The sequence below is a fragment of the Zea mays genome, chromosome 9, assembly GCF_902167145.1.
Source record: "Zea mays cultivar B73 chromosome 9, Zm-B73-REFERENCE-NAM-5.0, whole genome shotgun sequence".
NCBI lineage: Eukaryota > Viridiplantae > Streptophyta > Magnoliopsida > Poales > Poaceae > Zea > Zea mays.
Genome location: NC_050104.1, coordinates 19,415,941 through 19,441,998, shown reverse-complemented (window position 1 = coordinate 19,441,998; position 26,058 = coordinate 19,415,941). Strand labels below are relative to the sequence as shown.

At 48.5% G+C, this 26,058-nt stretch overlaps 2 protein-coding genes across 4 annotated transcripts; one reads left to right on the top strand and one right to left on the bottom strand.

Moving 5' to 3' along the window:
- The first annotated feature begins 7,927 nt into the window (after positions 1–7,927).
- Positions 7,928–10,644, top strand: LOC103638045 (Atpob1). Its single transcript, XM_008661046.3, has one exon. The coding sequence runs from the start codon at positions 8,416–8,418 to the stop codon at positions 9,352–9,354; it is 939 nt and encodes a 312-aa protein (XP_008659268.1). The 5' UTR covers positions 7,928–8,415; the 3' UTR covers positions 9,355–10,644.
- LOC100274005 (uncharacterized) lies at positions 10,213–23,079 on the bottom strand. Of its 3 annotated transcripts, none has more exons than XM_020543559.2 (13): positions 22,862–23,079; positions 21,883–21,953; positions 19,645–21,707; positions 18,978–19,298; positions 18,812–18,898; positions 16,737–17,333; positions 16,337–16,501; positions 15,881–16,175; positions 15,076–15,290; positions 14,671–14,976; positions 12,193–12,256; positions 11,294–11,533; positions 10,224–10,800 (listed from the first exon to the last, which is right to left on the bottom strand). In XM_020543559.2, the coding sequence occupies exons 3-13, from the start codon at positions 21,694–21,696 to the stop codon at positions 10,700–10,702; spliced, it is 4,443 nt and encodes a 1,480-aa protein (XP_020399148.1). In that variant the 5' UTR covers positions 21,697–21,707; positions 21,883–21,953; positions 22,862–23,079; the 3' UTR covers positions 10,224–10,699.
- Positions 23,080–26,058: the final 2,979 nt, after the last annotated feature.

Sequence of the window (26,058 nt, the reverse complement as noted above, 5' to 3'; positions counted from 1 at the left end):
CATCTACATCATCAAGATCAACTTGGTCTCTTGGAGAGCCATTAGTTTCATCAAATACAACGTCGCTAGAGACTTCAACCAAACCCAATGATTTGTTGAAGACTCTATACGCCTTTGTATTTGAGTCATAACCTAACAAAAACCCTTCTACAACTTTGGGAGCAAATTTGGAGTTCCTACCTTTCTTCACAAGAATGTAACATTTGCTCCCAAATACACGAAAATATGAAACGTTGGGTTTGTTACCGGTTAGAAGTTCGTACGACGTCTTCTTGAGGAGGCGATGAAGGTAGACCCGGTTTATGGCGTGGCAAGCTGTGTTCACAGCTTCCGACCAAAACTGCTCGGGCGTCTTGAATTCTCCAAGCATCGTCCTTGTCATGTCTATAAGCGTCATGTTCTTCCTCTCTACCACACCGTTTTGTTGTGGTGTGTAGGGAGCGGAGAACTCGTGCTTGATTCCTTCCTCCTCAAGGTACTCCTCCACTTGAAGATTCTTGAACTCAGACCCGTTGTCGCTCCTTATCTTTTTCACCTTGAGCTCAAATTCATTTTGAGCTCTCCTTAGGAAGCGCTTAAGGGTCCCTTGGGTTTCTGATTTATCCTGCAAAAAGAATACCCAAGTGAAGTGGGAAAAATCATCAACAATAACAAGACATACTTACTTCCCCCGATGCTAAGGTAGGCGACGGGTCCGAAGAGGTCCATATGAAGTAGCTCTAGAGGTCTTGACGTGGTCATCACGTTCTTGCTGTGATGAGTACTTCCCACCTGTTTTCCTGCTTGGCAAGCTGCACAAGGTCTATCCTTTTCGAAAGAAACATTGGTTAGACCTAACACGTGTTCTCCCTTTAGAAGTTTTTGAAGGTTCTTCATCCCAACATGTGCTAAACGACGATGCCACAGCCAGCCCATGCTAGTCTTAGCAATTAAGCATGCATCTAGTTCGGCCTCCTCCTTCGAAAAATCAACTAAATAGAGTTTGTCGTCTAGTACACCCTTAAAAGCTAATGAACCATCAATCCTTCTAAAGACAGACACATCTACATTGGTAAATAAGCAATTGTAGCCCATATTACATAGTTGACTAGCGAACAACAAGTTATACCCGAGCGATTCAACTAAGAACACATTAGATATGGAATGCTCGGAAGAAATAGCTATCTTCCCTAGACCTTTAACCTTGCCTTGGTTCCCATCTCCAAAGATGATCGAATCTTGGGAATCTTTGCTCTTGATGTAGGAAGTGAACATCTTCTTCTCCCCCGTCATGTGGTTTGTGCATCTGCTGTTGATAACCCAGCTTGAGCCCCCGGATGCATAAACCTGCAAGGCAAATTAGGCTTGGGTCTTAGGTACCCAACTCTTGTTGGGTCCTACAAGGTTAGTTACAATATCATTTGGGACCCAAATGCAAGTCTTGTCTCCCTTGCATTTGGCCCCCAACTTCCTAGCAACCACTTTCTTATTTTTACATGAAAGTACAAAATTGGTGTTGCAGGCATGAAAAACAGTAGCAGATTCATTAGGCATTTTCTTAGGCACATGATGGATAACATTTCCCCTCCTAGGCCTACTTCTACTATGCACAAAAGTAGAACTTGAAGCAATCATAGCATGTGAGTCAAAAGTACTATGAAAATTTCTAAAATATTTTCTATCATGGTACATGAAAGCATGATTCTTTTGACTACTACTAGCCATAGGGGCCTTCCCTTTCTCTTTGTTGGGAATGGAAGTCCTTTGACTTGTTAAGTTCTTGGCTTCCTTTCGAAAGCCAAGCCCATCCTTAATAGAGGGGTGTCTACCAATAGTGTAGACATCCCTTGCAAATTTTAGTTTATCAAAGTCACTTTTGCAAGTCTTAAGTTGGGCATTAAGACTTGCCACTTCATCATTTAATTTTGTAATAGAAGTAAAGTGCTCAACACATGCATCAATATCGAAATCCTTACACCTATTACAAATCACAACGTGCTCTACACAAGGACTAGATTTATTAACTACTTCTAGCTTAGCATTTAAATCATCATTCAAGGTCTTCAAGCTAGAAATAGATTCATTGCAAATAGATAACTCAGAAGCTAGTAATTCATTTCTTTTAATCTCTAAGGCAAGAGACTTTTGACCACTAATAAATTTGTCATGTTCCTCATACAAAATGTCCTCTTGCCTCTCTAGTAGTCTATCTTTTTCATTCAAGGCATCAATCAACTCATTAATCTTTTCTACTTTAGCTCTATCTAATCCTTTGAACAAGCTAGTGTAATCTACTTCATCATCACTAGAGTCCTCATCACTGGAAGTAGAGTACTTGGGAGTTTCACGAATGCTTACCTTTTTATCCTTTGCCATGAGGCAGGTGTGGCGTTCGTTGGGGAAGAGAAAGGACTTGTTGAAGGCTGAGGCAGCGAGTCCTTCGTCGTCGGAATCAGAAGATGAGCAGTCTGAGTCCCATTCCTTTCCAATGTGTGCCTCGCCCTTTGCCTTCCTATAGCTCTTTTGCTTCTCTTTCTTCCCGCCCTTTCCTTGTTCCTGGTCACTAGAGTTATCGGGACAATTTGCTATAAAATGACCAGTCTTACCGCATTTGAAGCAGGAGCGCTTTCCCTTTGCCTTGTTCTTGTTTGAGTATTCCTTGCGTCCTTTCAATGCAGTCTTGAAGCGCTTTATGATTAGAGCCATCTCATCCTCGTTTAGTCCGGCCACCTCAACTTGTGCCACCTTGCTAGGTAGCGTCTCCCTGCTGCTTGTTGCTTTGAGAGCAACGGTTTGAGGCTCGTAGATGGGCATTGGGCCATTCAATGCCTCATCAACGTATCTTGCTTCCTTGATCATCATACGCCCGCTTACAAACTTTCCAAGTATTTCTTTGGGCGTCATCTTTGTGTACCTAGGATTCTCACGGATTGAGTTCACAAGATGAGGATCAAGAACAGTGAAGGACCTGAGCATAAGTCGGACGACGTCGTGGTCCGTCCATCTCGTGCTTCCATAGCTCCTGATTTTGTTGACCAGGGTCTTGAGCCTGTTGTACGTTTGTGTTGGCTCCTCTCCCCTGATCATTGCGAACCTTCCCAGTTTGCCTTCCACCAACTCCATCTTGGTGATCATGGTGGCACCGTTCCCCTCATGAGAAATCTTGAGGGTGTCCCAAATTTGCTTGGCGTTATCCAAGCCGCTCACCTTGTGGTACTCGTCCCTGCACAAGGATGCTAGCAAAACAGTGGTAGCTTGTGCATTTTTATGGATTTGCTCATTAATGAAAACGGGGTTGTCAGTACTATCAAAAAGCATTCTGTTTTCAACAATCTCCCAAATACTTGGATGTAGAGAGAATAGGTGACTACGCATTTTGTGACTCCAAAATGAGTAGTCTTCTCCATCAAAGTGCGGAGGTTTCCCAAGTGGAATTGAAAGTAAATGAGCATTGGAGTTAAACGGAATACGAGAATAATCAAAAGAAAAGTTTGAGTTAATCGGTTTCTTTTTCTCGTCGTCGTCGTCTCTTGGGGAAGAAGAAGACTCGTCGCTGTCGTAGTAGACGATCTTCTTGATGTGCCTCTTCTTCTTCCTGTCTCTTTTCTTATGACTTGAGCCAGAATCTGAGGGCTTATCATCTCTTGGCTCGTTGACGATGGACTCCTTTGTCTTGTCGTTGACCACCATCCCCTTTCCCTTAGGATCCATATATTCGGGCGATTAGTCCCTTGCGTGAAGAGAACGGCTCCAATACCAATTGAGAGCACCTAGAGGGGGGTGAATAGGTGATCCTGTAAAAATCAAATACTTGTAGCCACAAAACTTGGTTGAGAGTTAGTGCAATAGGACCAAGTGGCTAAGGACCGAGCTTTTGTGAAACTCAATGATCACAGAGAAGAACCACACAAAAGACACGGTGATTTATCCCATGGTTCAGCCAAGTATAACACCTGCCTACTCCACGTTGTGGCGTCCCAATGGACGGGGGTTGCACTCAACCCCTTTCAAGTGATCCAATGATTAGCTTGAATACCATGGTGTTTTCTTTTCTAATACTTTCTCCTGTTTGCGAGGAATCTCCACAACTTGGAGCCTCTCGCCCTTACAATTGATGATCACAAAGAAGCACAGAAGTAAGGGAGGGGAGAGCAACACACACAAGACTCAAAACAAGAACACAATCACGCACACAAAGCCACAACTTGAGCTCACAACACAACTCGAGGAGTTCTCTACTCAAATGGGGCTCAAGTCACTATCTCAAAGAATCGAATGCGCGAGAATGGAGCCTTGGTGCTTAGAAATGATCAAGGAATGCTTGGGTGTCTCCTCCATGCGCCTAGGGGCCTCTTTTATAGCCCCAAGGCAGCTAGGAGCTGTTGGAGGCAATCTGGGAAGGCAATTCTTGCCTTCTGTCGGGTGGTGCACCGGACAGTCCGGTGCACCACCGGACAGGCACTGTTCAGTGTCCGGTGCAGATCGCCTTCCTAAAATGGCACAGCCGACCGTTGCAGAGTTGTAGTCGTTGGCGCACCAGACACTGTCCGGTGCACACCGGACAGTCCGGTGCCTCCTGCCGACCGTTAAAGCGAGCCACGCGTCGCCCGCAGATTTGGCGGCCGACCATTGTGTTGGCAGCCGTTGGCTCACCGGACAGTCCGGTGCACCACCAGACAGTCCAGTGAATTATAGTCGTACGCCGCCGATGAATTCCTGAGAGTGGCTAGTTCGCCAGAAGCCAGCCTGGCGCACCGGACACTGTCCGGTGCACCACCGGACAGTCCGGTGTGCCAGACTGCGCTGAGTCTTGGCTGCTCCAGCCAAGTCTTTTCCTTTTTCTCTTTTCTCTGATTCTAGCACTTAGACAAATATATTAGTACACAAAAACCAATGTACTAAGTCTAGAATCATACCTTCTTGTTGATTTGCACTTCATTCATCATTTGGCACATAATTACTCACTCAATATGTGTTGAGCACTTAATCATCAAAATATACTAGAAATGGCCCAAGGGCACATTTCCCTTTCATGGAGGCTGCTGTCTTATGACTCACCGGACAGTCCGGTGCGCCAGCCACGTCACCAGGCCGTTGGGTTCCGACCGTTGGAGCTCTGACAAGTGGGGCCTTCTGACGCCTGCTCTGAATTCTGCGCGTGCAGTGAACACTGTTCATTGTTCCTGTACCGTTGCAGACGATCGTTGGCGCTTGGAGCCGTTGCTCCGCTTGGCACACCGGACAGTCTGGTGCTACACCAGACAGTCCGATGAATTATAGCGGAGCGGCCTCCCAAATTTCCGAAGGTGGCAAGTTCAGACTGGAACTCCCTGGTGCACCGGACACTGTCCGGTGCGCCAGACCAGGGCTGCCTTTGGGTTGTCTTTTGCTCTCTTTGTTTGAACCCTTTCTTGGTCTTTTTATTGGTTTGTTGTGAACCTTTGGCACCTGTAAAACTTATAATCTAGAGCAAACTAGTTAGTCCAATTATTTGTGTTGGGCAATTCAACCACCAAAATTCATATAGGAAAAGGTGTAAGCCTATTTCCCTTTCACTTTTGAAAGTCGCCTAGAGGGGGTGAATAGGCAAATCTGAAATTTATAAAGTTTAAGCACAACTACAAGTCGGGGTTAGCGTTAGAAATATAATCGAGTCCGAAAGAGAGGGCGAAAACAAATCACAAGCAAATAAGGCGAATGACACGGTGATTTATTTTACCGAGGTTCAGTTCTTGCAAACCTACTCCCCGTTGAGGTGGTCACAAAGACCGGGTCTCTTTCAACCCTTTCCCTCTCTCAAACGCTCACTTAGACCGAGTGAGCTTCCTTCCTTGATTTCCCGGATCACTTAGACCCCGCAAGGACCACCACACAATTGGTGTCTCTTGCTTCGCTTACAAGGCTTTGAGAGTTAGAATGAGAGAAAAAAGAAAGCCAACCAAACAACAAGAACAACAAAAGAACACAAGTCGATCTTCTCACAAGTCCTAAAAACTAGAGTTGAATTGTGGACTTTGATTTGATCGGAGGCTTTGATTTGTGTCTTGGAGTGTTGTGTATTGCTCTTGTATTGAATGAGGAGAAGTGAATGCTTGGGTGCCTTGAAGAGTGGTGGTTGGGGGTATTTATAGCCCCAACCACTAAAATAGTCGTTGGGGAACTCTGTTGTCGACGGGCGCACCGGACAGTCCGGTGCCCCACCGGATCCTGTCCGGTGCGCCAGTCACGTCACCCAACCGTTGGGTTCCACCGTTGAAGCTTCTGACAACTGGGCCCACCGGACAACACTGTTCACTGTCCAGTGCGCCATCTGACGTCTGCTCTGACTCTGCGCGTGCAGTCGTGCACTGTTCACTGTTCTGTAGCTGTTGCAGACGATCGTTGGCGCAGTTAGCCGTTGCTCCGCTGGCACACCGGACAGTCCGGTGAATCATAGCGGAGTAGCTCCCAGAATTCCTGAAGGTGGCAAGTTCAGAGTCGATCTCCCTGGTGCACCAGACACTGTTCGGTGGTGCACCGGACACTATCCGGTGGCACACCGGACAGTCCGGTGCGCCAGACCAGGGCTGCCTTCGGTTATCTTTTGCTCTTTTTATTTGAACCCCTTCTTGGACTTTTTATTGGTTTGTGTTGAACCTTTGGCACCTGTAGAACTTATAATCTAGAGCAAACTAGTTAGTTCAATTATTTGTGTTGCGCAAGTTAACCACCAAAATCATTTTAGGAAAAGGTGTAAGCCTATTTCCCTTTCAGCTTTGCTGCAAACAGCAAGCAATTATGCATCTCTTGGGGCTGGTTCTAAGTTATCAGCATATTTGGATAGTGATACTGTCCAGAAATATGATGATGACTTTAATCTGTTGACGTGATGGTATGATCACAAACTGACCTACCCATCTCTTTTTATGTTGGCTAAGGATGTACTAACTATGCCTGTCTCTATAATTTTATCAGAAGGTGCTTTCAATCTCACTGGCAGGATTTTCGAGGAGCGTCGACTGACCTCGGAGATGGTCGAGATGCTGAAACTGCATCAAGGACTGGGAGGAAGGGAATGCAAGGACCCAACACACTGTTGAGAACAAAGAACTTGAAGACTCATTCTCTGATCTATATCTTGATGATGAACAAGTTCCAGTTGACACTCCAGGGTCTTCTCATGCATCTCAATATCAGACACATACTCATCCACAACCACATGTCGAAGACTAATCTTATTTAGCTAGTTTGATCTTATTTCAGTTGATGTGCCTGTAACTAAACTATACAACTCTAAAAATGTATGTGATGTGTAAGAACACTAAATAAGCTGTGGGTTGTACTCTTTTTTCCTATCTAGGGTTTTTTCACAAGGGTGAGTTTTTACCTAGTTAGGTTTTTAATGAGGCAGCCATTGCACTAAATAACTTAATATTAGCTATTTTAGTATGCTTTAATTGTATTTATGATTGTATGAGTTTCTGTGGCGCAGTGCTCAGGCCGGCCTTGGCACTACGGGCTGCCTGGGCCTACCGTGCCGACACGACTAAGAAGTCTTAGTGTCGTGTTTGGACCTGGATTTAGGCACTAGTGCCATGCCGGCACGGCACGGTTATTAAACGGGTCGTGCCCTAATCGTGTCGTGCAGGGGCGTGCCGGGCCGTGCCGCTTGTTTGGCCATCTATACCCCAAACCAAACGGGGCCTTAGTAATTCTTACCTTACCTTTTCACTTGTTTGCCAGAACAGGAAGTGTTGGGAGCATCATGGATGTATGAGCACCCTTTTCTACCCGAGTACTCATCAGAACTTCACAAGGTCCAACCGTCCAGGGCTCCAAAGGCATCAGCAAGCAGCATTGACTTGAGTAGCAACCACACCAACCAGATGCCACTATCGTTGCATCCCCTCGTCAACAAAACGCCCAGCAAATGCAGGTCACTTTTACCTTTGTCCATGGCCGTTATCCTGTCATCGGATAATCGTCCTTGTGCTCGCGCTGAAGACAGCGAGGTTTGCTGCTGCCGGGATCGTCTTGTTGGCTGTTTTGGGAGTTTGCCAGTTTGGCCACTCGCTCTCGGCGGTTGCCGCTTGCCGGAGCCCGTAGGGAAAAGGCTGGCCGCTAGGCGCTAGCTCTCTTGCTCGTTTACCGGGCGTTTGCTGCCTCTGTATCTGGCGAGGTCCATGCACCAACTGTCTTTCTCCTTACCGGGCTGCGTGCATATGAACGTCCGGCCAGCCATTAACGCCCTTGGCCATGCCTCCTAAATAAAGCAAACTCCTCGCCTTCGCTAATTAGCCTCCGTGTTCAACCTGGCAGCCTCCTCCTCTTCTCTCCAACCAGGAAACCACCACCACTCCATTCCTCTCCGTCGACATGGCGGCTTCCTGCCGCCACCGCCGCCGCCGTCACACGCCGCCGCAGAGCTAGCTAGCTACCGACGAAGACAAGGCGTCAATGGCCAAGGCGCCTCTGCTGCCTCTGTCGCTGCTCGTGCACGTCGTCCTCGCCGCCTCCTTTCCGGCCCCGTGCACGGCGCAGGGTCGCACCGAAAACATCTCGGCCGTCGAGGCCGCGGTCCGCGCCCGCGCGTCCGAGCTGCTCCGCGACACCACCACCAACGACACGACGCAGCCCGTCGACCTGCTGCCCCTCCCGGGCAACCTCTCCGGCGCGGGCGTCCGGGCCTGGGCGCTGCGCGTGAGCAGCAACGCGCTCTGGGCCGACGGCGTCAACGCCGCCGGTTTCGTCGTCCCGCCGCGCGTCGTGCCGGCCCCGTTCGCGCGCTGCCTCACCATCGTCTTCGAGCGCTTCACCGGCGGCTCGGCGGCCGCGTTCGCCGCGCCGCGCCTCTACGCGCTGGCCGCGCCCGTGGCCGGCTTTTTCGCGTACGACGCGGCGGCGGGGCCCGACGCCCGGGTCTCGCTCCGGGCGCTCGGCGCGCCGGTGCGCGTCGAGTTCGATGACGAGCTGTCGGCGGCGGCTCTGGACAAGGGGTTCGACGCGGCCGCCGCGCTGTGCGTGACGTTCGCGGCCAGCGGGGAGGTCGTGGCCACGTACGCCGTCACGTCGGGCTCCGCGTCCACGTGCGCGGTCACCGGCACGGGCCACTTCGGTATAGTGGTGCGGCTGCCCGAGACGCCGCCGCCAGCCTCAGCCGGGTGGTGGGCGTGGACGGTGGGTGTCGGCGCCGGTGGGGTGCTGGGAGCCAGCGTCTTGGCGCTCTCGGTGGCCGGCGCGATCAGCTGGAGCAGGAGGCGGCGATGGGAGGAGATGGAGCGGCGGGCAATGGCCGGGGAGGAACTGGGGAGGATGACGGTGCGCGGGAGCAGGATGCCATCGGCGAAGGTGGTAAGGACGCGCCCCGAGTTGGAGGAGCCCAGCACGCCGCCGTAGCCCGTAGCGGCAGGCCAGTTCCTCTCCGAGTACCACCAGCCGCTGGCGCTGAGGATTCTAACGTTTCCCTCGTTGTTTTGCCACACATGGGGTGGCCCAATCAACTAACTTTCTTGCAGTTTTCAGCGAAAAATCGTCTGCGGCGCAAGAGAAGCGTACAACTCAATTTGCATGATCCGGATTACAGATGCAGTCGAAATAGATATTTATTCTTTTGGGTCAACTTTATAGGATTGTTATTGTACAAAATGCATTTTTCATAGTACATCGGAATACTTCGTTCACTTCCATCCTTGATATGATTAACTTGTGCCAGTACTTTCTCCTTCGCAAAATAAATGAACTTCAAAATTGTTATAAATCCAATTATTTTAAATTCGATCAAATTTATAAAAAGAGCACCAATATTTATGACTTTGGCATTAGCATGACCAGATACACCATGAAATATATTTTTCACAATCTACTCACTTCATTTATTTCGGGACATTAGTATAGTATTTTCTCTGGAACTGGATACGAAATAAATGGTGACAAAGAAACCTAGGGGACCTGAGCCTGAGGATACCCACCTAGAATTATATCGCAGAAGAAAAAATAATACTCCACCGTTCTTAAATATATGACACCATAAACTTTGACCACTCATCTTATTTAAAATGTTCCCTGCCTAACTTGCTACACTTTGCCTAATTTTTCTGTCTAAGGTTAGTTCTTCAATTCGAACGACCAACCTTAGACAAAGTGTGGCACAGACGCACAGTTAGCCACAAACCAAACAGACCCTTACCCTGGATATGAGGGAGCCCAAGAGTTATAAGTTTGAAGGGCACACGCTGTGAAAACAGAGCTACGTACCAACAAATTGGTTGCCTTAAATCCAATCACGGATGAATTTACACTGATAATACATTAAACGTGAGCAAGAGAGGGAGCTGAAACCTGAAAAATCACCATTTTCCCAAACATCATATACACAATTCGGTTTATTAGGAATGTAAAGCACCATAAAGTTTAAAGCCTTGGAACAGCCTGCCGCACAAGCATTTCTGTGAACATGCAGTATCAAGGATGCATACTTGATGCGCCTTCCACTAGATATTTCGGTTTATTCGCTCAATATCGGAGCAAAAAAACGCTGGAGGTTTCCTTTTTTTTAAGGGACGACAGGTTTCCCCCTGTTCAACTAGTTAACAAAAGCACTTCCCGACAATGCCTGACACCTCTACTTCGGACTTGAGATAGAATAGTTCATCGGATGTGTGTGAGAACAGGCTCCTGTTATCTCTTTTTTAAGAGACTGCAACGAGTGAACATGTGATTGTCACAGTTTCTCCTAGATATTTCAATTCGATGTGTATGACCAGTACTCCTTGACAAGATCACGGAAGAGAGATCCTTCGGTTTCCACGAGCTTTGTAGGCTTGTCGTACTCCACTACTTTCCCTGGGAATAAACTGAACCCGTTAGCATGTAAATGCTGGCATGCTGCAATACTATCTGGAGGCAGGCTTCCACAATCTAACAAAACTAAGCAGAAAAGAATAAAGAGAAAGGGCAAGATATACTGCTCAGTTCTGGTTTATGTTTAAGATCTGACACGAGTTTGCCAAGTTGGCATGCATAAATCACCGCAGAAAAGGTAGTAAAGATACATATCAGAAAAAGGAGTGCTTGCTTGTATCAACAAATATATTGTTTTAGGCCTTTTTAAAGAAAAACACAATACTGTTTTAGGAAGAATCCCCAGATTCCAGATTCTAGTTGTGCTGAACTGCTGTATCTCTAGTATTGGAGGAAAAAGAGTGAATAAATTAACAGCCCATAGGACAAAAGTACTGTTAGAGTTAGGGTTTCCCACAAGTACATATAGGCCAAAGGGGCAAAACACCCAAATACATAAACTCTAACATCTAGCAAGTTCAAGAAGAAAACATACCGTCACTCATTGCAAGTACCATATCGCAGTCCATAACGGTGGGTATACGGTGTGCGACAGTGATGACAGTGCAATCTCTAAACTCTGTCCTGATCGTCTTCTGAAGGATAGCATCAGTAGCGTTGTCTATAGATGCCGTGGCCTCATCAAGAACTAAGATACGGCATCTTCTTAGAAGTGCACGTCCCAAACAAAAGAGCTGCCTTTGACCCATGCTCCAGTTCGAACCATCTTCCACAACTACACAACGAAATGTCAGTCAGAGAATTAGACAACCTCATATGTCATGCTGTACAAAGAATATTACTGATGTTCGTGTGCCTACGAATGAGAATCCCATATTTTTTATGGAAATCAAATATATGATTTTCCCTTTAAAAAGATAAGTTATTTATTTTATTTTGACCTCCTCGACAAGGGTGAAGGGTAGGTCTGGTACAATGGTGAGAGTTGTTTCACTGAGTCATTAGGTCAAGAGTTCGAAGCAACCTCTTCGCATTTGCGAGGGAAAGAATTGCCTCGGTTTATCCCTGTTTCAGACCTCACTCATGTGGGAGCCTGCGTCTGTGGCATTGGGTCTGCCCCTTTTTTTCATAGACAAGAAGTTATTTATTTTAGTTTGATCTCATCGACGAGGGTATTTGACTCAGTTCTTTTTCCCAAGACAAGTGTAGATTATGGCGGTGCAATTTAAATGGAAGAAAAAATAGAAGTTTTAAAAGAATATCATAAAATACTACTCCATTACATTATTATCACCCCTAGACTGAACTTTAGGTAGTTTGGCAAATTTAGTGTCACGGTATTTTTTCCCTTTGGTTTGACAATGATCCATCCAAAATGCCTTAATTTGTAAAACATTATAGTAAACAATATATAGATGTAGCAAGAAATCCAACCAAGTGAGTCCAATCCCTGCTCCTTCTCCTGGACAGCTTCAAGAAGCTGACATTTGCCTAGAACCTGCATCAGATTAGCAAGTAATCACTGTAGTGATTCTTTTGAAGTTTGAGCTGGTATATACGCCATCAAAGGGGGAGATAATTCTCCTGCAGTTGGCATAAAACAAAGGGGAAAGGGAGAGAACTTGTTCCCTATATTCCTATGATTCAGTTTACTCGTCAGGTCATTCAAAAAATGTTCTAATTTTTTTAAGTTACTGGGCACTATATTACATTTACTGTGTTGAATCTTTACCAATAAGAGAAAAGGACCTCATTGTTTCAACTTGTTAGACTGTGTGTGTGAGTGTGTGTGGGTCGGCACCACTGTTGGGCTGCCGGCCCATTAGGGTTAGGGTTGAGTCCCTATAAATATGTGTACCCCATCTCCTATCAATACATCCTTCTACATGGTATCAGAATAGGTTAGGATTTCATCCCAGCCGCCACCTCCCTCCTCCAGCCCTCTCCGCCCCACGTCCAGCCACCGCCCCAGGAGGCTCATCCCTCCCTCCCAGGGCGGCTCCCTTGCAGCCGCTGCCTCCTCCCCCAGATCCGGCCCCGGCGTGGCCATGGCGACCTCGAACTTCTCTCCTCGCCAGCCCTGGCGGCCCCGCACGGCAGCGCGGGCGCGGCCTGCCCCGGCCCCCGCGGCTTGGGCGCGAGCGGCCCTAGTGCAGTGGCACGGCAGCCCGGCCACGACAGCGTGGGAGCGCGGACCCCTGAGCGGGACCCCCCGGTGGCGCGGGCTCTGGCGAGGCGCCCCCCCCCACCCCCCGGTGGCTCGCGTGGGCGGGTGCAGCCCCCGGTGGCAGCGCCGGCCAGGCATGGCCCCGGCGAGGGCGGCCCCTGCGCGGCGCGGGCCTGGCCTTCGACCCTGCGCGGCGCTCGAACTCCTCAGCTGCTACTCTTCCTCCTCTACTCCCTCACAGCCGCCACCCACGCCTCAGCCGCCGCCCCCCGGGAGGCTCATCCTTCCCTCCCGGGGGCGGCCTCTCTCCTCCCAGCCGGCTGCCACTCCTTCCCCAGCTGGCTGCCAAGCCCCATGGCCGGCGACCCTCCCTGGCGCGGCGCCCCCAAGTCGCCGCCACTCGCTCCCGCCGCCGTCGGTCCGCTGCGCTCCCCTTTCCCTCATGACGGCCAGCCCCTCCCCTTCCCTGGCTGCACGCATGCCGCCTCACTGGCCGTGGGCGCGGCCCTCCCCTTTCCCGGCCTCCCAAGCCGCCGTCGTCGGTCCGCTGCCCTCCCCTTTCCCTCATGACGGCCAGCCCCTCCCCTTCCCTGGCTGCACGCATGCCGCCTCACTGGCCGTGGGCGTGGCCCTCCCCTTTCCCGGCCTCCCAAGCCGCCGCCGCCGGATCCGCGCGCCCCTGTGTCTGCGTCGCTAGATTCGCGAGCCTGCGGGCGCGCGCCGGTGTTCTCTCCCTAGTGTCGATCACCTCGACCAGCTGCACCAAGTAGCGCCAATCCTTCGAGCTTCTCCCATCGCCGACGTCAACCCTTCCTGCCAGGTCCGGCGCAGGCCCCTGCTCGGCTGGACCCGCCCCGTCGCCCTCCCCCTTCATCGCCGCCATCGTTGGTTCCGTCGCTGCCGCGGCCTTCCCGGCCGGATCCACGTTGCTGCGGCCTTCTCGGCTAGATCCACCATCCCTTTGGCCGGATCGCCGTCTTCATGGCTAGATTCGTCGTTGTCGTGGCCTTCCCGGCCGGATCCACCGATACCCCTTCTACTCTGCAGCGGGCGCGGACACTCTGACCGGCGCAGACGCGTGCGCTGCCATCGGCCTCCCTGGCGGGGCTCCTTGACGCCTGGACGATCGAAGAAACAGGAAGGTCGGCCTGCCGGTGCTCTTTTGTTGTGTCGCCCTGCCGATCGTTAACGCTCGAACGTCGACCCTCCCGAAGATCAGGCTTTTGTTGCGCGTCTTCCGACCGCGACCACCTCGACTTCGGCTACCTCGGCATCTAGGGGCTATCGTCTTCTTCGAGCACACACCGGTCTCTACTCCAGCCGCAACATTCGTACCATCACGACGCTGCGACTGCGGGGGGATTTCAACCCGTCGGCTCCTACCTTCGGCCTCTACTCCAGTCTCATCGTGTGTGGTGCCCCCGTTGCGACTGCGGGGGGATGTTAGACTGTGTGTGTGGGCCGACACCACTGTTGGGCTGCCGGCCCATTAGGGTTAGGGTTGAGTCCCTATAAATATGTGTACCCCATCTCCTATCAATACATCCTTCTACACAACTTAACAAGTTCTTCAAATTAGCACTTTTTCCAGGGTAAACTAGTATGAACACTGTTTTCTTTTCCTTATATACTGACTACAGGAAGGTCACATGACCATTAGATTCCAAAAGTTGCATAACTAAATCTAAACAATGATTAGGGCTAGCAAAAGCATGAATAGCCATGTTTATTACAAGATATCTTACCTCCCATATTTGTTGATCAGAGAATTGCCCAAGAGGGTCTAGATTATATCTTATGGTTCCTTGAAAGAGTGTCGGATCTTGCGGAATGATACCCAAACGTGAACGCAGGTCATGTAAGCCTATTGTGGTGATGTCTATAGAGTCTATAATTATTTTCCCTCCAGTTGGCTCAACAAGACGAAACAGTGCACCAATTAAAGTTGTCTTTCCACTTCCTGTTCGCCCAACTATACCGATCTTATCTCCACCGTGGAAACTGCAGGTGATTCCATGTAATACAAGAGGAGCATCTTGTCTGTATCTAATCTGTTGGATGAAAATCATTCATGTTCATTTACTAGAATCTAAATCACAAAATGATTTCCCTGTAATAGGTAAACATGTAAATGGTTTACCATTGATTACCTTCAAATCTTTAAGGTCCACCCTGCCAACTTGGGGCCAGTCTGGTGCTGGTCGATTTTCTTCAATAATCTCTGCTGCTTCACTTGGTATGTCCATGTACTGATGAACCCTTTCCACAGAGATGATTTGACTAGCTAGCTGGCATTGGTTTTGGATAGAGAAAACAAAGGATATATTCAGGGATAGACCATAAGATAATGCCATTCCTACAAAGCCTGCACATGTATAAATTGGAGCAATTAGTGTTTCTGATGATAATAGTGAAATGTTGATAGCATGAACAATACCGAATGCATGTATTTTTTATTTTATTTTAAGTCACACACTAATCTCAGTGTTTCCATTTTTCAGTCCTTGGCTCACACGTCAGCAATGTATGTACAAAATCAATAGCGATAAAGAAACGTCATGTATTATTCATTAAAGATATCCTGCCTGTCGTTTACTTGTGATTCAACATTATAAAGTATAGACAGAAAGACATTAACATTTTATGGCTTGACTTCAGGAAGCTATGAATACACTGCAAAATTGTCCTTGCAGTAAGTTGAACAATTTATTGCATATCAAATGCAAGATATTGAACTGTCAAAGAACTTGTTTGCTTTATTAAAAAACTTTGCCCGTTGAACTAGGTGTAATTTTATTAAAAAAATTAGGTGAATTCGCCTCATGGAGAACTTGACTTTGGTGGTCTAGGCATACATTCACACCCTCGATCAACTGAGCTAGGTCACCTTCCTGCACATTGTCTATAAAGATGTGGTGGTGATACTTGTAAATTGCAACTTATGTAATTGCTCACCAGGGTTAAAAGTTCCTTGAGGAAGAAGAGCCATGATAAGGGCAGAAAAAGAAAGAACTGCAGCACTCATGGTCTCCAAACGTTGAATGAGCCATTCAGTTGCTGCAAAATTATAGAAATATGGACCAGCATTCTTGTCAACAAGTTCCAAGTTTTTCTCAAAGAAACGATCTTCTTCCTGAAAAGCCCTTATTGTTATAGCCCCTGCAATCGACTCGCCCAAGTGATTAGCGAGAGCAGATTTGGTAGTGCCATTGATCCTCATCAATTCCTTAGATGAGGCTAAATAATACCTCTGCATGACCAAGCATATGAGATTTAACATTTCAGTCAATGGTAATTATAAATATAAGACATACACTGTTTCACCTCTTGGAAGAAAAACAGTAGCAAAGCACATGACTTGGTACATGATATAGTAACGAAACTGTAGCCAACAGAATCGCACAAAATTACCTGCAACCTGATTGCCAAAACAATCATTGGCACAGAGACGAACAGAACTTGCCATGTAACAACAGCCAATACTCCTAGATTGCTATATGCATTTATGCCAGCACCAATGCTAAACATGAAGCCAAACGGAATATCAAGGTCAACAATACTCAGATCTGAAGAAACCTGCATAAAAGTTTTGCAAATCCATCAATAGAAAATTTCCATGTGTAAAATAGAATTTTGATTTGTCATATTTCTCTTTCTAGTTAGTTTAAAGATTTTTTTATTGTTGCGAAAGATTTCCATAGTACAATTAATATGTACCATGTGCAAGTTGAACTTTGGGTGGCAAGTGACAACCACCCCCACTACTCAATATATCTCAGGGAGATTAACAATTTGTTTTAAGAATCCTTACCCGGCTAAGTATTCTTCCAAGAGGGGTAGAATCATAAAAGGACATTGGTGCACGGAATAATGAGTTTAGTAACTGAGAAAATAAGGATCTTGATGTCTTGACCCCAAGAACAACAACTGCTAATGATCTAAATAGCAAGAAGAACACCGAGAAGATTCCAATTGCAATGTACACAGAAGTCAACTTAAGAGTACTAACATCAGGATTCTCGACATTAGTAGCCATCCATGAATTCTGTGATATTTGGCCACATACGAAAACTATATGGGAAATAATACCCAGAGAAGCATAGAAGAAGCCTTTATTCTGACGCAGGTAGAGAATATAAGGCTTGAGACCAGTATCACCCATTTCTCTTTCTTCTGTCTTAATCAGTTGATCTGTTGGTGATGGCTTCAAAGACTCTTTGTATCTGCTTCCATGAACATCAATTGTCTCCTTGATCAATATTTCATTTTCTCTATGGGGAGGCACCCTGTTAAGATCTGAAACACCAATAGTGTCTTTATGGGCATTTACAAGGTTCTGAAATTCTTGACAATATGCCAATAGATCATGATAAGATGCAGAACGAATAATTTGACCATCTGACATTAACTGCCAAGAAACACTTATTCTTAGATGACATCAACCACAAAAAATATATGATAACTAAAATACATATAAACATGGAGGGAGTAATATCTTTGCATAGCACTTTTTTCCTTAAGTCTTTCTTTGATTCTGAAACTATCAATTGATGATGGACAATGGATGACCTTTTGATTTAGTAGAACAATATGATTTTTAACAAAATAATGTTCGATCATCAGAAAGAAAGTCGAAAGACATAAAGAGATAATAGGATTGCTATAATGAGTCCAACCAACTTCTATTACCAGGCCCAAAGGCAGAGATATACAAGAGAGTGAGCGAGTGTGCATATGCAAAGGGACTCTCCAAAGTAGAGGGAAAATACCACACACCTCTATACATCTAGCACCCCCTCTTAAACTAATGGTGGAAAGACAACACTGAGTTTGGAGATTAAGAATCTATTGTGGGCCTATGTATGTGCCTTGGAAGAAATTAACTGTGATGAATATCGTAAATGTGACGGAGGCGGTCCCACATAAGGTATGGAGTGGCAAGACCTCTGAGGACTAGTTTGGGAACTCCATTTTTCCAAGGAATTTCTGTTTTCCCAAGGGAAAATAAACTAAATTCCCTTGGAAAAATGAAAATCTCATGAGAAAATGAGATTCCCAAACTAGTCCTAATGGACATGGAGAGATCGACCTCCATGCTGGCAAGGATGGCATTAGCACATTTCTCCCCACGCAGGCACGCAGCCAAGTTGACATCGAGATCAAACTGATAGCTCTCAGTCCCAACCTCAAATGCCTCAAGTATAACACCCTGTGTATCATCATCAGCATTCCTCAAGTAAAACACTTTTGGCATCACCATCAGCATTCAGTAGGTATATGGGTGTCGTGGGGAGAACATAACAGGAACTCACAACTGTTGGTCACTCTAATTTGTGCTGAAAATGACGGGACACCAACAGAACCAGAGCGCCCGGGGAACGCATGAAAGGAGTTCCTTTTTCTCTCTCTTTTTAAGAAAAAGGTAAAGAAGTGCCAAGCCGCAGAAATGCGGGGAAACGCGCGAGCAGGCGGTCGGGTGCCGCGCGTGCGGGCGTCGGGGTGCCGAGCCGAGGAAGGCGAGCAGGAGCTGCGCGTCGTCCGCGCGGAAGGACAACGCAGCGGCCTGCTCCTCCATGGTGGCGAGGACAGTTACGCGTGGCCACAGAGGCCAGCTGCGCGGCATGGCCCGCCAAGGATCCGGGGCGGGGGGTGCATGGCACGCGGCGCGAGCGCCGCGGGGCGCGTGGTGGTGCCGAGGCTCGAGACCGCCGGCAAGAAAACGAAACCTAGCTCTTTGATACCGTCGTGTTAGAATGAGGACAACCAACTATTACCAGGCCCAAAGGTTGATTGATAATTTGATATACAAGTCACAAGTGAGTGTGCATATGCAAAGGAACCCTCACATATCTATACATCTAACAAGGATAACGTAATAAAGCATACCAGAATAGAATCGAATACAGGCAGAAAATCAACTTGGTGGGTCACCAAAAGAACAGTCTTGTCTGACAGAGCTCCCATGACATATCCCTGCCAATAAAATAGATTTTTTTAAAAGTACTAGTCTATGATAAATACTTCAATTCACAGCTGTTTTTTTGACACTTACATTAAACAGACTCGTTGCTGTGTGGGCATCAACAGCGCTGAAAGGGTCATCAAGGAGATAGATGTCTGCATTCTGGTACAATGCACGAGCAAGCTGAACACGCTGCTTCTGACCGCCGCTAAGATTTATGCCCCGCTCGCCGATCTGAGTACGGTCTCCATACGGCAACATCTCAAGATCCTTCACTAAAGAACACCGCTCGAGTGTTTCCTGGTACCTTTGCCTGTCCATCGAAGACCCAAAGAGAATGTTGTCCTGCACGGTTCCTGTTTGGATCCATGCGTTCTGAGAAACATATGCTGTTTTCCCGCAAACTTGGATCTGAAAATTTCAATTTGGAGGGACCAATTAGCATTCTTAGTTTAGCAATATCACCAAGCTAAAAATAATTACAACAACTTTGCCGAGCGTAAGGTACACTTGTCGCATGCTATATTTTGAGAAAGAAGTTAGGGATACACCAAGGTTCTGAAATGCACATAGCCATACTATACTGCTCAACTATGTACCTGTAATTGAGTGTTAAGTTTATGGAGGTTAAAAAAATGTTTTTCCACTTAAAAATACTATATACAAGTACCATTATCTAGGAGGAAAAGAAGTATAACATAAAATTTACACCTACATGATTTTGTATTCAATAACGTGATGTTTATGAAATGCATACCGTGCCTTCAGTTTTCGGAACCTCTCCAAGAACTGCAGCCAGCAGTGTAGACTTTCCTGATCCTACCTCGCCGCATATTGCAACCTTCTGTCCAGTTTTGACCACCAGATTTACATTCTTTAGAGCTGGTTTCGACGGGTTCTCGTCCCACGAGAAACTGCAGCAATTCATCACTATCGGATACTCATCCCCCAGACAGCTTTTCTTCCTGACCTGTCCACTCAGCTCAGGCGCGTCAAGGAACTTGGTTATCCTGGTGAAGGCAACTTTCGCCTGAATCACAACTCCGATCACGTCTGGTATCTGCCGAATCGGATCCTGAACGAGGCGCAGGGTGGCCACAAAAGTGAAGACGTTGCTGGCATCAAGAGGGATCTTCAGAAGATAGCATGCCAGGAAGGTCGCAGCCGAGACCAAGATAGGCGACGTCCAGAACAGGAAGCTGTTGTACGCTTTCCTAAGCTGGAACGCCGACAGCCATTTGATCTCGACCTCCCTCAGCCCCTCGATGACCTTCTTGAAGTGGGTCTCCCACGCGTAAAGCTTCAGGACCTTCATGTGAACCAAGGACTCCGACATCGCCTTCAACCTCACGTCCTGCGCCTCCATAAGCCTGCTCTGGAACTTGTGCTGCAGCTTGGCCAGCGGCGCGTTGCAGACCACGGTGGCGATGATGACGGCCAGCGCCGCGACCGTGGCGAGGCCGACCGCGTCGTACAGGATCGCTAGAGCGATGCAGAGCTGGACGCTCGTCGTCCACGTCTGGTGGAACCAGTACGGGAACTCGCCGATCCGGTAGGCGTCGACGGTGACGTAGTTCATGATCTCGCCGGAAGAGTGCTTCAGCTTCGCCGAGTTGGACAGCCTCTGATGCTTCTTGTAGACGGCGGCCGACAGGAACGACCGCACCTGGAGCCCTAGCCTCCGCGTGCGGAAGTACCACTGCCTCTGCGACAGAGATTCGCAGCATTTGCAGAGGAACATCGCTACGGCCAACACGTAGCCTTCGTACTTGAAGGACCCTTTCCCGAGCGAGACGTTGATGAATGCTTTCAGAAGCACCGGGCCCGAAGACAGCGTGAGAACCTTGAGCAGTGCAAAGAGACCCGAGACCAAGATCCCAGTTTTCTGGCAAGAAACGATGGTCCAAAACATCGACGGGTTGCCGTGTGCCCGCAGCTGCTTCTTCCTGTTGAGCTTCTCCAGGAACACCAGGTACTGGCTGTACGCTCGGTCCGAGGGACCCAAGAGCGGCATGTCTTTCTCCTCGAGCGGCTTCTCGTAGCCCGTCTTCATCATCGGGTTCATCCACCAGAACGACATCACGCTGAAAACCCCGGCTTTAGCGAACGGGGTCACATGGCTCTCAGACCCACCCCTCTCATCATCAACAGTGTCGTCAGTCTTCAAGGGCTTATACAAAGAAGCAGCAGTTCCAGTTCCGCCATCACCGTCCTCTTCCTTGACGCACCAAGCGCCACAGACAAGCAGCAGTGCACCTGGCAGGAACAGAGCGTCCAGAAAACCCTTCATGGTCAGTGCCCTATCCGCAACCATGTGAACGACCGAGGAACAAGCGACGAACGCGGCGTACGCGGCCAGCAGAGCCGACCACGCGCGCGCAGACATTGGCCCGAGGAGACGTGCTCCTCCGACGCCGCTGAGAGCGAAGCCGGCGAGGACCAAGCAGAGTCCCTGGGACAGTGCCGTCACCCACCAGTGTGGGAGGTAAGCGGAAGCGTGCTGAGTGAAGTTGCTCCCCAGCATCCACGACGCGAGGCCGAGGTAGACGAGGCCCAAGCAGGCGGTGAACGCCGCGCCGGCCAGCTGCAGCGGCAGGCCGGGCGCGACAGGGGGGCGGCGTGCGGACGCTCTGGTCTTCGTAGTAATCCTGACGACGAGGAGGTGCAGCGCGAGAGCGACGGTGATCAGAGCGGCGGTGCCGGTTTCCAGGATATGGTTCGTGCAGCTGGAGGAGTCGAGTATGTCCGTCCATCCGCCGCATGAGGCGACGGCTTGCTTGGAGCAGAATGGGCTCCCGAAGATGTCCATCGTCCAAGAACCTGGCCAACATAAGAGTTAGTTTTATCGCGTCGTTTTCAATGCTACCACGTCATTAAGAGTGAGATAAAATAAAGATCAAGACATGCACTCTCGATACAAAGTTTCACTGCACGAATCATAGGTTACTATGTCAATTTGATGATACATCTAAATGATGAATAGAGAGGACAGTACTTGTGAAGAAGTAAGACGTGTGTCTCAGTTTTGCTGCGCTTCGATGATTCGTGCTTCAACTCCAGGCCCTTCTGTAACCATGAACAGGGGGAATCTTTTCAGAGCAAAGAACATTCGAATAGAGCTCATACATACGCGCGAAGAAACTTTAATCGATCTGGGGAACATGCGCGACTGGTACACGGCACGAAACTCAATTTGAGGACACACAGCTGATCATGAAGAAACTAATACTGTTGCGTTAAACACATCCACGGCTGGCGCTGAAGAAAACCCAACCAAAACCCCCGCAGAAAACTCCCTGGAGAGGAGAGAGCAGCACGCCCCCGCCCCGGCCGCGAGGAGGAAGAAGGCAGAAAGAAGCGAATAAAAACCAGCGCGGCGGCGGCGGCGGCGGCGGCAGGGAGTGGTCACTGAACCTTCCCAGCGCGCGGCGTTTATCCCATCAAGCAAAGCGCGGCAACGCTCGGCTCCGCGTGGCCGTCGTCTAACAGTCTGCTGGCTGGCTGCGGTTGGTCTGCAGACGCCTCTCCGGAGAGCTAGAGCTAGAGCTAGTAGCTAAAGGCGCGTGCGGATGCGGACGCCGCATCCGTCATTGCTCACGTCGCCGCGCGCGCTACGCTAGCTAGGGAGGGGACGCATCTATATCTAAATGGTACAAAAACTACACCCGAATCTTTTTGTACCGTATAGCTAGAGAACGACTGCATGCTAGCTTAGGTGCGAATAATGCACAAGCCAATCTTTTTGGACCTTTAGATAAAAGATACTCCACAGCAGCAGTAGATGCAACAACCCTAATTTACCAGTGTTTAATAAATAGTATGGATTCGGATCGGATGGATTCATCAGAAGTCTCGTTCTCTCACGCCTGCATCTAGACTTGTGCACAACCGTCCCACGTGTAAAAAAAACAGAGGGAGAGCGAGCGAGAGAGAGAGAGAGAGAGAGAGAGAGAGAGTTTGTTGATGGGGTGTACGATTGGCTTGGCGGGCGGTGGCGTGGCCGGCGAGAGACGACACCGAAACGGGACGGGGCAGGCAGCGGCGCGACCGACGACGTCGGGTCGGGAGGAGAAGGAAGGCCAAGCGCGGGCTGCTGCTGGGCGCGCGCGCGCGCGGAGAATGCTTAATTGAGAGGCCTCCGTCCTCCGATATCTATATATATAGCCCGATGATGAACGAACGACGGCAGATTAGCGCCTCCCCTCGGCGATCGGCGCCCACGAACGCACCGTCGTCGTCACGTGCTCGCCGCGGGGGCGGGGCGGGCTAACCGGACGGTCAAAGCCCTACAGTACGCAGGTCGACCGACCATGGGCGCATGGGGTTAGCTGGCTGCTGCAACTGCAACGCGTGCGCCGCCGCTGCAACCGACACAGAGTACCGCCGGAGCGGCCGTCAGTTTTTGGAGCACCATCTGTCCTGTAGCCTGTAGGTGCCATGAAATGAACCACTCGCAAATGTCCTTCTATCCAATATATATAATATTTATTTATACTTAAAGCTTCAAATTAACGCATTACAAAATATATATATATATATATATATATATATATTAACTAAGTTTCTCCCTCTATATGGCACGTGCATCCATGTCAACAAGAATTCATCCTCTATAATTCGTCCAGCCGTAACGATACTCCTCGTATACCCCACCATCCATATAAAATGTAATTCGTTCAGCCGTAACGAGAGAGACCCGCATGTAACTGCATTCACAACTATATTTATATAAGGGTTATTTTACAAACTTAAATTTTACGAGGAATTTCTATTTTACTAATGAAAATTAACGAATTTCTCTTGCATTTAGATAGGCCCTACTCTCTGATTCTCTGAAGCAGCAGGACAGGAGCTGGTGCGTCCCTGGTCCCGCTGTTCGGCCGTTCCAGCCCCAGGGGGGGAGGGGCCGGCGTCGCTGTCGAACTTGTCCACGTTGTACCTCTAACCAATCGTCAAAGAAATGCTTGCTCTAGTTTAGCCGGAGATGCACATGAAGAACCGGCCGGCGGGCGCAGGTGGCTGTGGCGTGGCCGACGGACCACGGAACGCGCCGCCACTGGCCGTCTCGAGCGGCCCTCACGTGCTCGCCGCGGGGCTACCGGACGGTCAAAGCCCTACAGTACGCAGTCGGCAACGCGTGCGGCCGGGGGCCCGGCCTGAGGTTTAAGTTAGCTGGGCTGCAACTGCCAACTGCCAACTGCAACGCGTGCCTGCCGATCCAACCGACACGAGTAGTACAGTACAGGCGTACAGGTACAGCCGGAGTGGCCGTCAGGGTAGGGTGTCATGAACCACTCGCAAATGCCATGTCCTTCTGTCGAACAAAAATTTATATAACCTCTCCTTGATTATTATTTTCTATGCGCGACGCAATCTCTCAACCGCCGTGTTATGTTCAAAAGAAAACACGCGTTCATGGCGTGCCGGGCGCCCGGGCGCGGTTTGAGCACGCGAAGCCGATGGACAGGCGAGGGATGCAAGCGAAATATAATAATTGTATTTACGGCGATAAACATCTCGTCTTATTCTTGAATTCTTTATGTTCGATGCAATATGCCAATAGTATCTCTCAACTGCCGTGTTATGTATAAAAAAAACGAAACACGCTCCTGCTGGCGTGCTGATGGGCGCACACAAACGCAAAGCCAATGCGCGCGCGACCCGTGAATCGCGCACGCTAGCTAGCTAGCTACGGTGCACACATTGGCCTGGGCAGGTAGCAAGGCACAGCTAGCTTTTGGAGCCGGGGACGGCGCCTGTCGATCTCACGATCTTATCGAATGGACACATGCTCCCTCATCGCTAGGCGCTAGCTTTAGGCTAGCTGTCCGGAGTGAGGAACGGCAAAAGTTAGTGGGCATCACTTCGGATTAAAGCCGGCTTTTTAGACTGCTACGATAAAAACATTATATAAGCATTAGAAGCCGGTACGAATTACATCCATCCTAACAGACTAACACCTGCTCTAAAGTTAGAGTGTGCAAAGGAAACCTCATTTATAAAGTTTGTTCTCTACTATTTGATCATGCAGTCATGTTGACTGGGAAGGAGATGGGTGGTGGTGGTGCCCACATTGGGTGTGTTAATATATACTAGAAAAAGAAGCGCCCTATCGGGCGCTATATCAGGTCCATAATTTTATAGTTTGGAGCAACATATAGTATGAGAATATGACAAGCAATGGCCTAAAACTAAACAGGAGAGCCAAGAACTACAAAAAGACCATGATCTAAAGTTGACTGTGATCCAATCAACATGCTTACCCAACGGCCATAAGCTGCACCAGTTAAAATAACCGGCACAAAAACGCCAGATGATAAAGCACGGCTATAGCTGAAGATGCTAAAAAAATACGATGCGATAACGAATACAATGATGGACAAAATGTGGAATTCATCATCGGTGCTGGCACTGTAGGGGTTCCTAATAGTGTCATAATTTGTGTTGAAGATGATCTAAACCCCACGCATTGCTGCTGCAGCTCCTGGGCTTCTGGAACAGGCAATGTGGAGATGATCTGAAGAAACGCCCCTTCTAGCTCTTGGCAGTTGGTTGATTTCTGGAAGTGCATTGGCTGGACAATGTCCCGCCAGACATTTAGGACAGGAACCAGCTTCTGAAGAGCATCCTCCTCATATAATGAAAAGACATGTAGAGCAGTTTCAGATACACAGAGAAACACAACTTCAAAATCTGACGAGCATCCTCCTCATATAATGAAAAAGACATGTAGAGCAGTTTCAGATACACAGAGAAACACAACTTCAAAAGCTATTACCAACAGGGTTCCAACATCCAGATGCGATCGAAGAATTGAGATAGCAGGTTCCATTTGACAAGAATAAGATGCTAAATTACTGTATACGCAGAACATGCTCGCGCGTCTCATCGCCTACACGTCGCACATGTATACACAGAATCATTTGAAACCATATTGTCTACTGAATGGAACAATGTATCGTGGAACGTCAAATTCAGTGATATATGCATGTTGGCTTAACATGGAACTTGAGCTGAAATGAGGGACATGGATGAAACACAACGATTAAAGAGGGGTCAGGTTAACCGTGAGGTCAATAACATATACAACTCAATTAATTAATGTTCTAAAGTGTCATATGCTGGTAAAGATCGGTTATTAGAAGGGTGTGGCTGAGGACCTTCCGTGTCT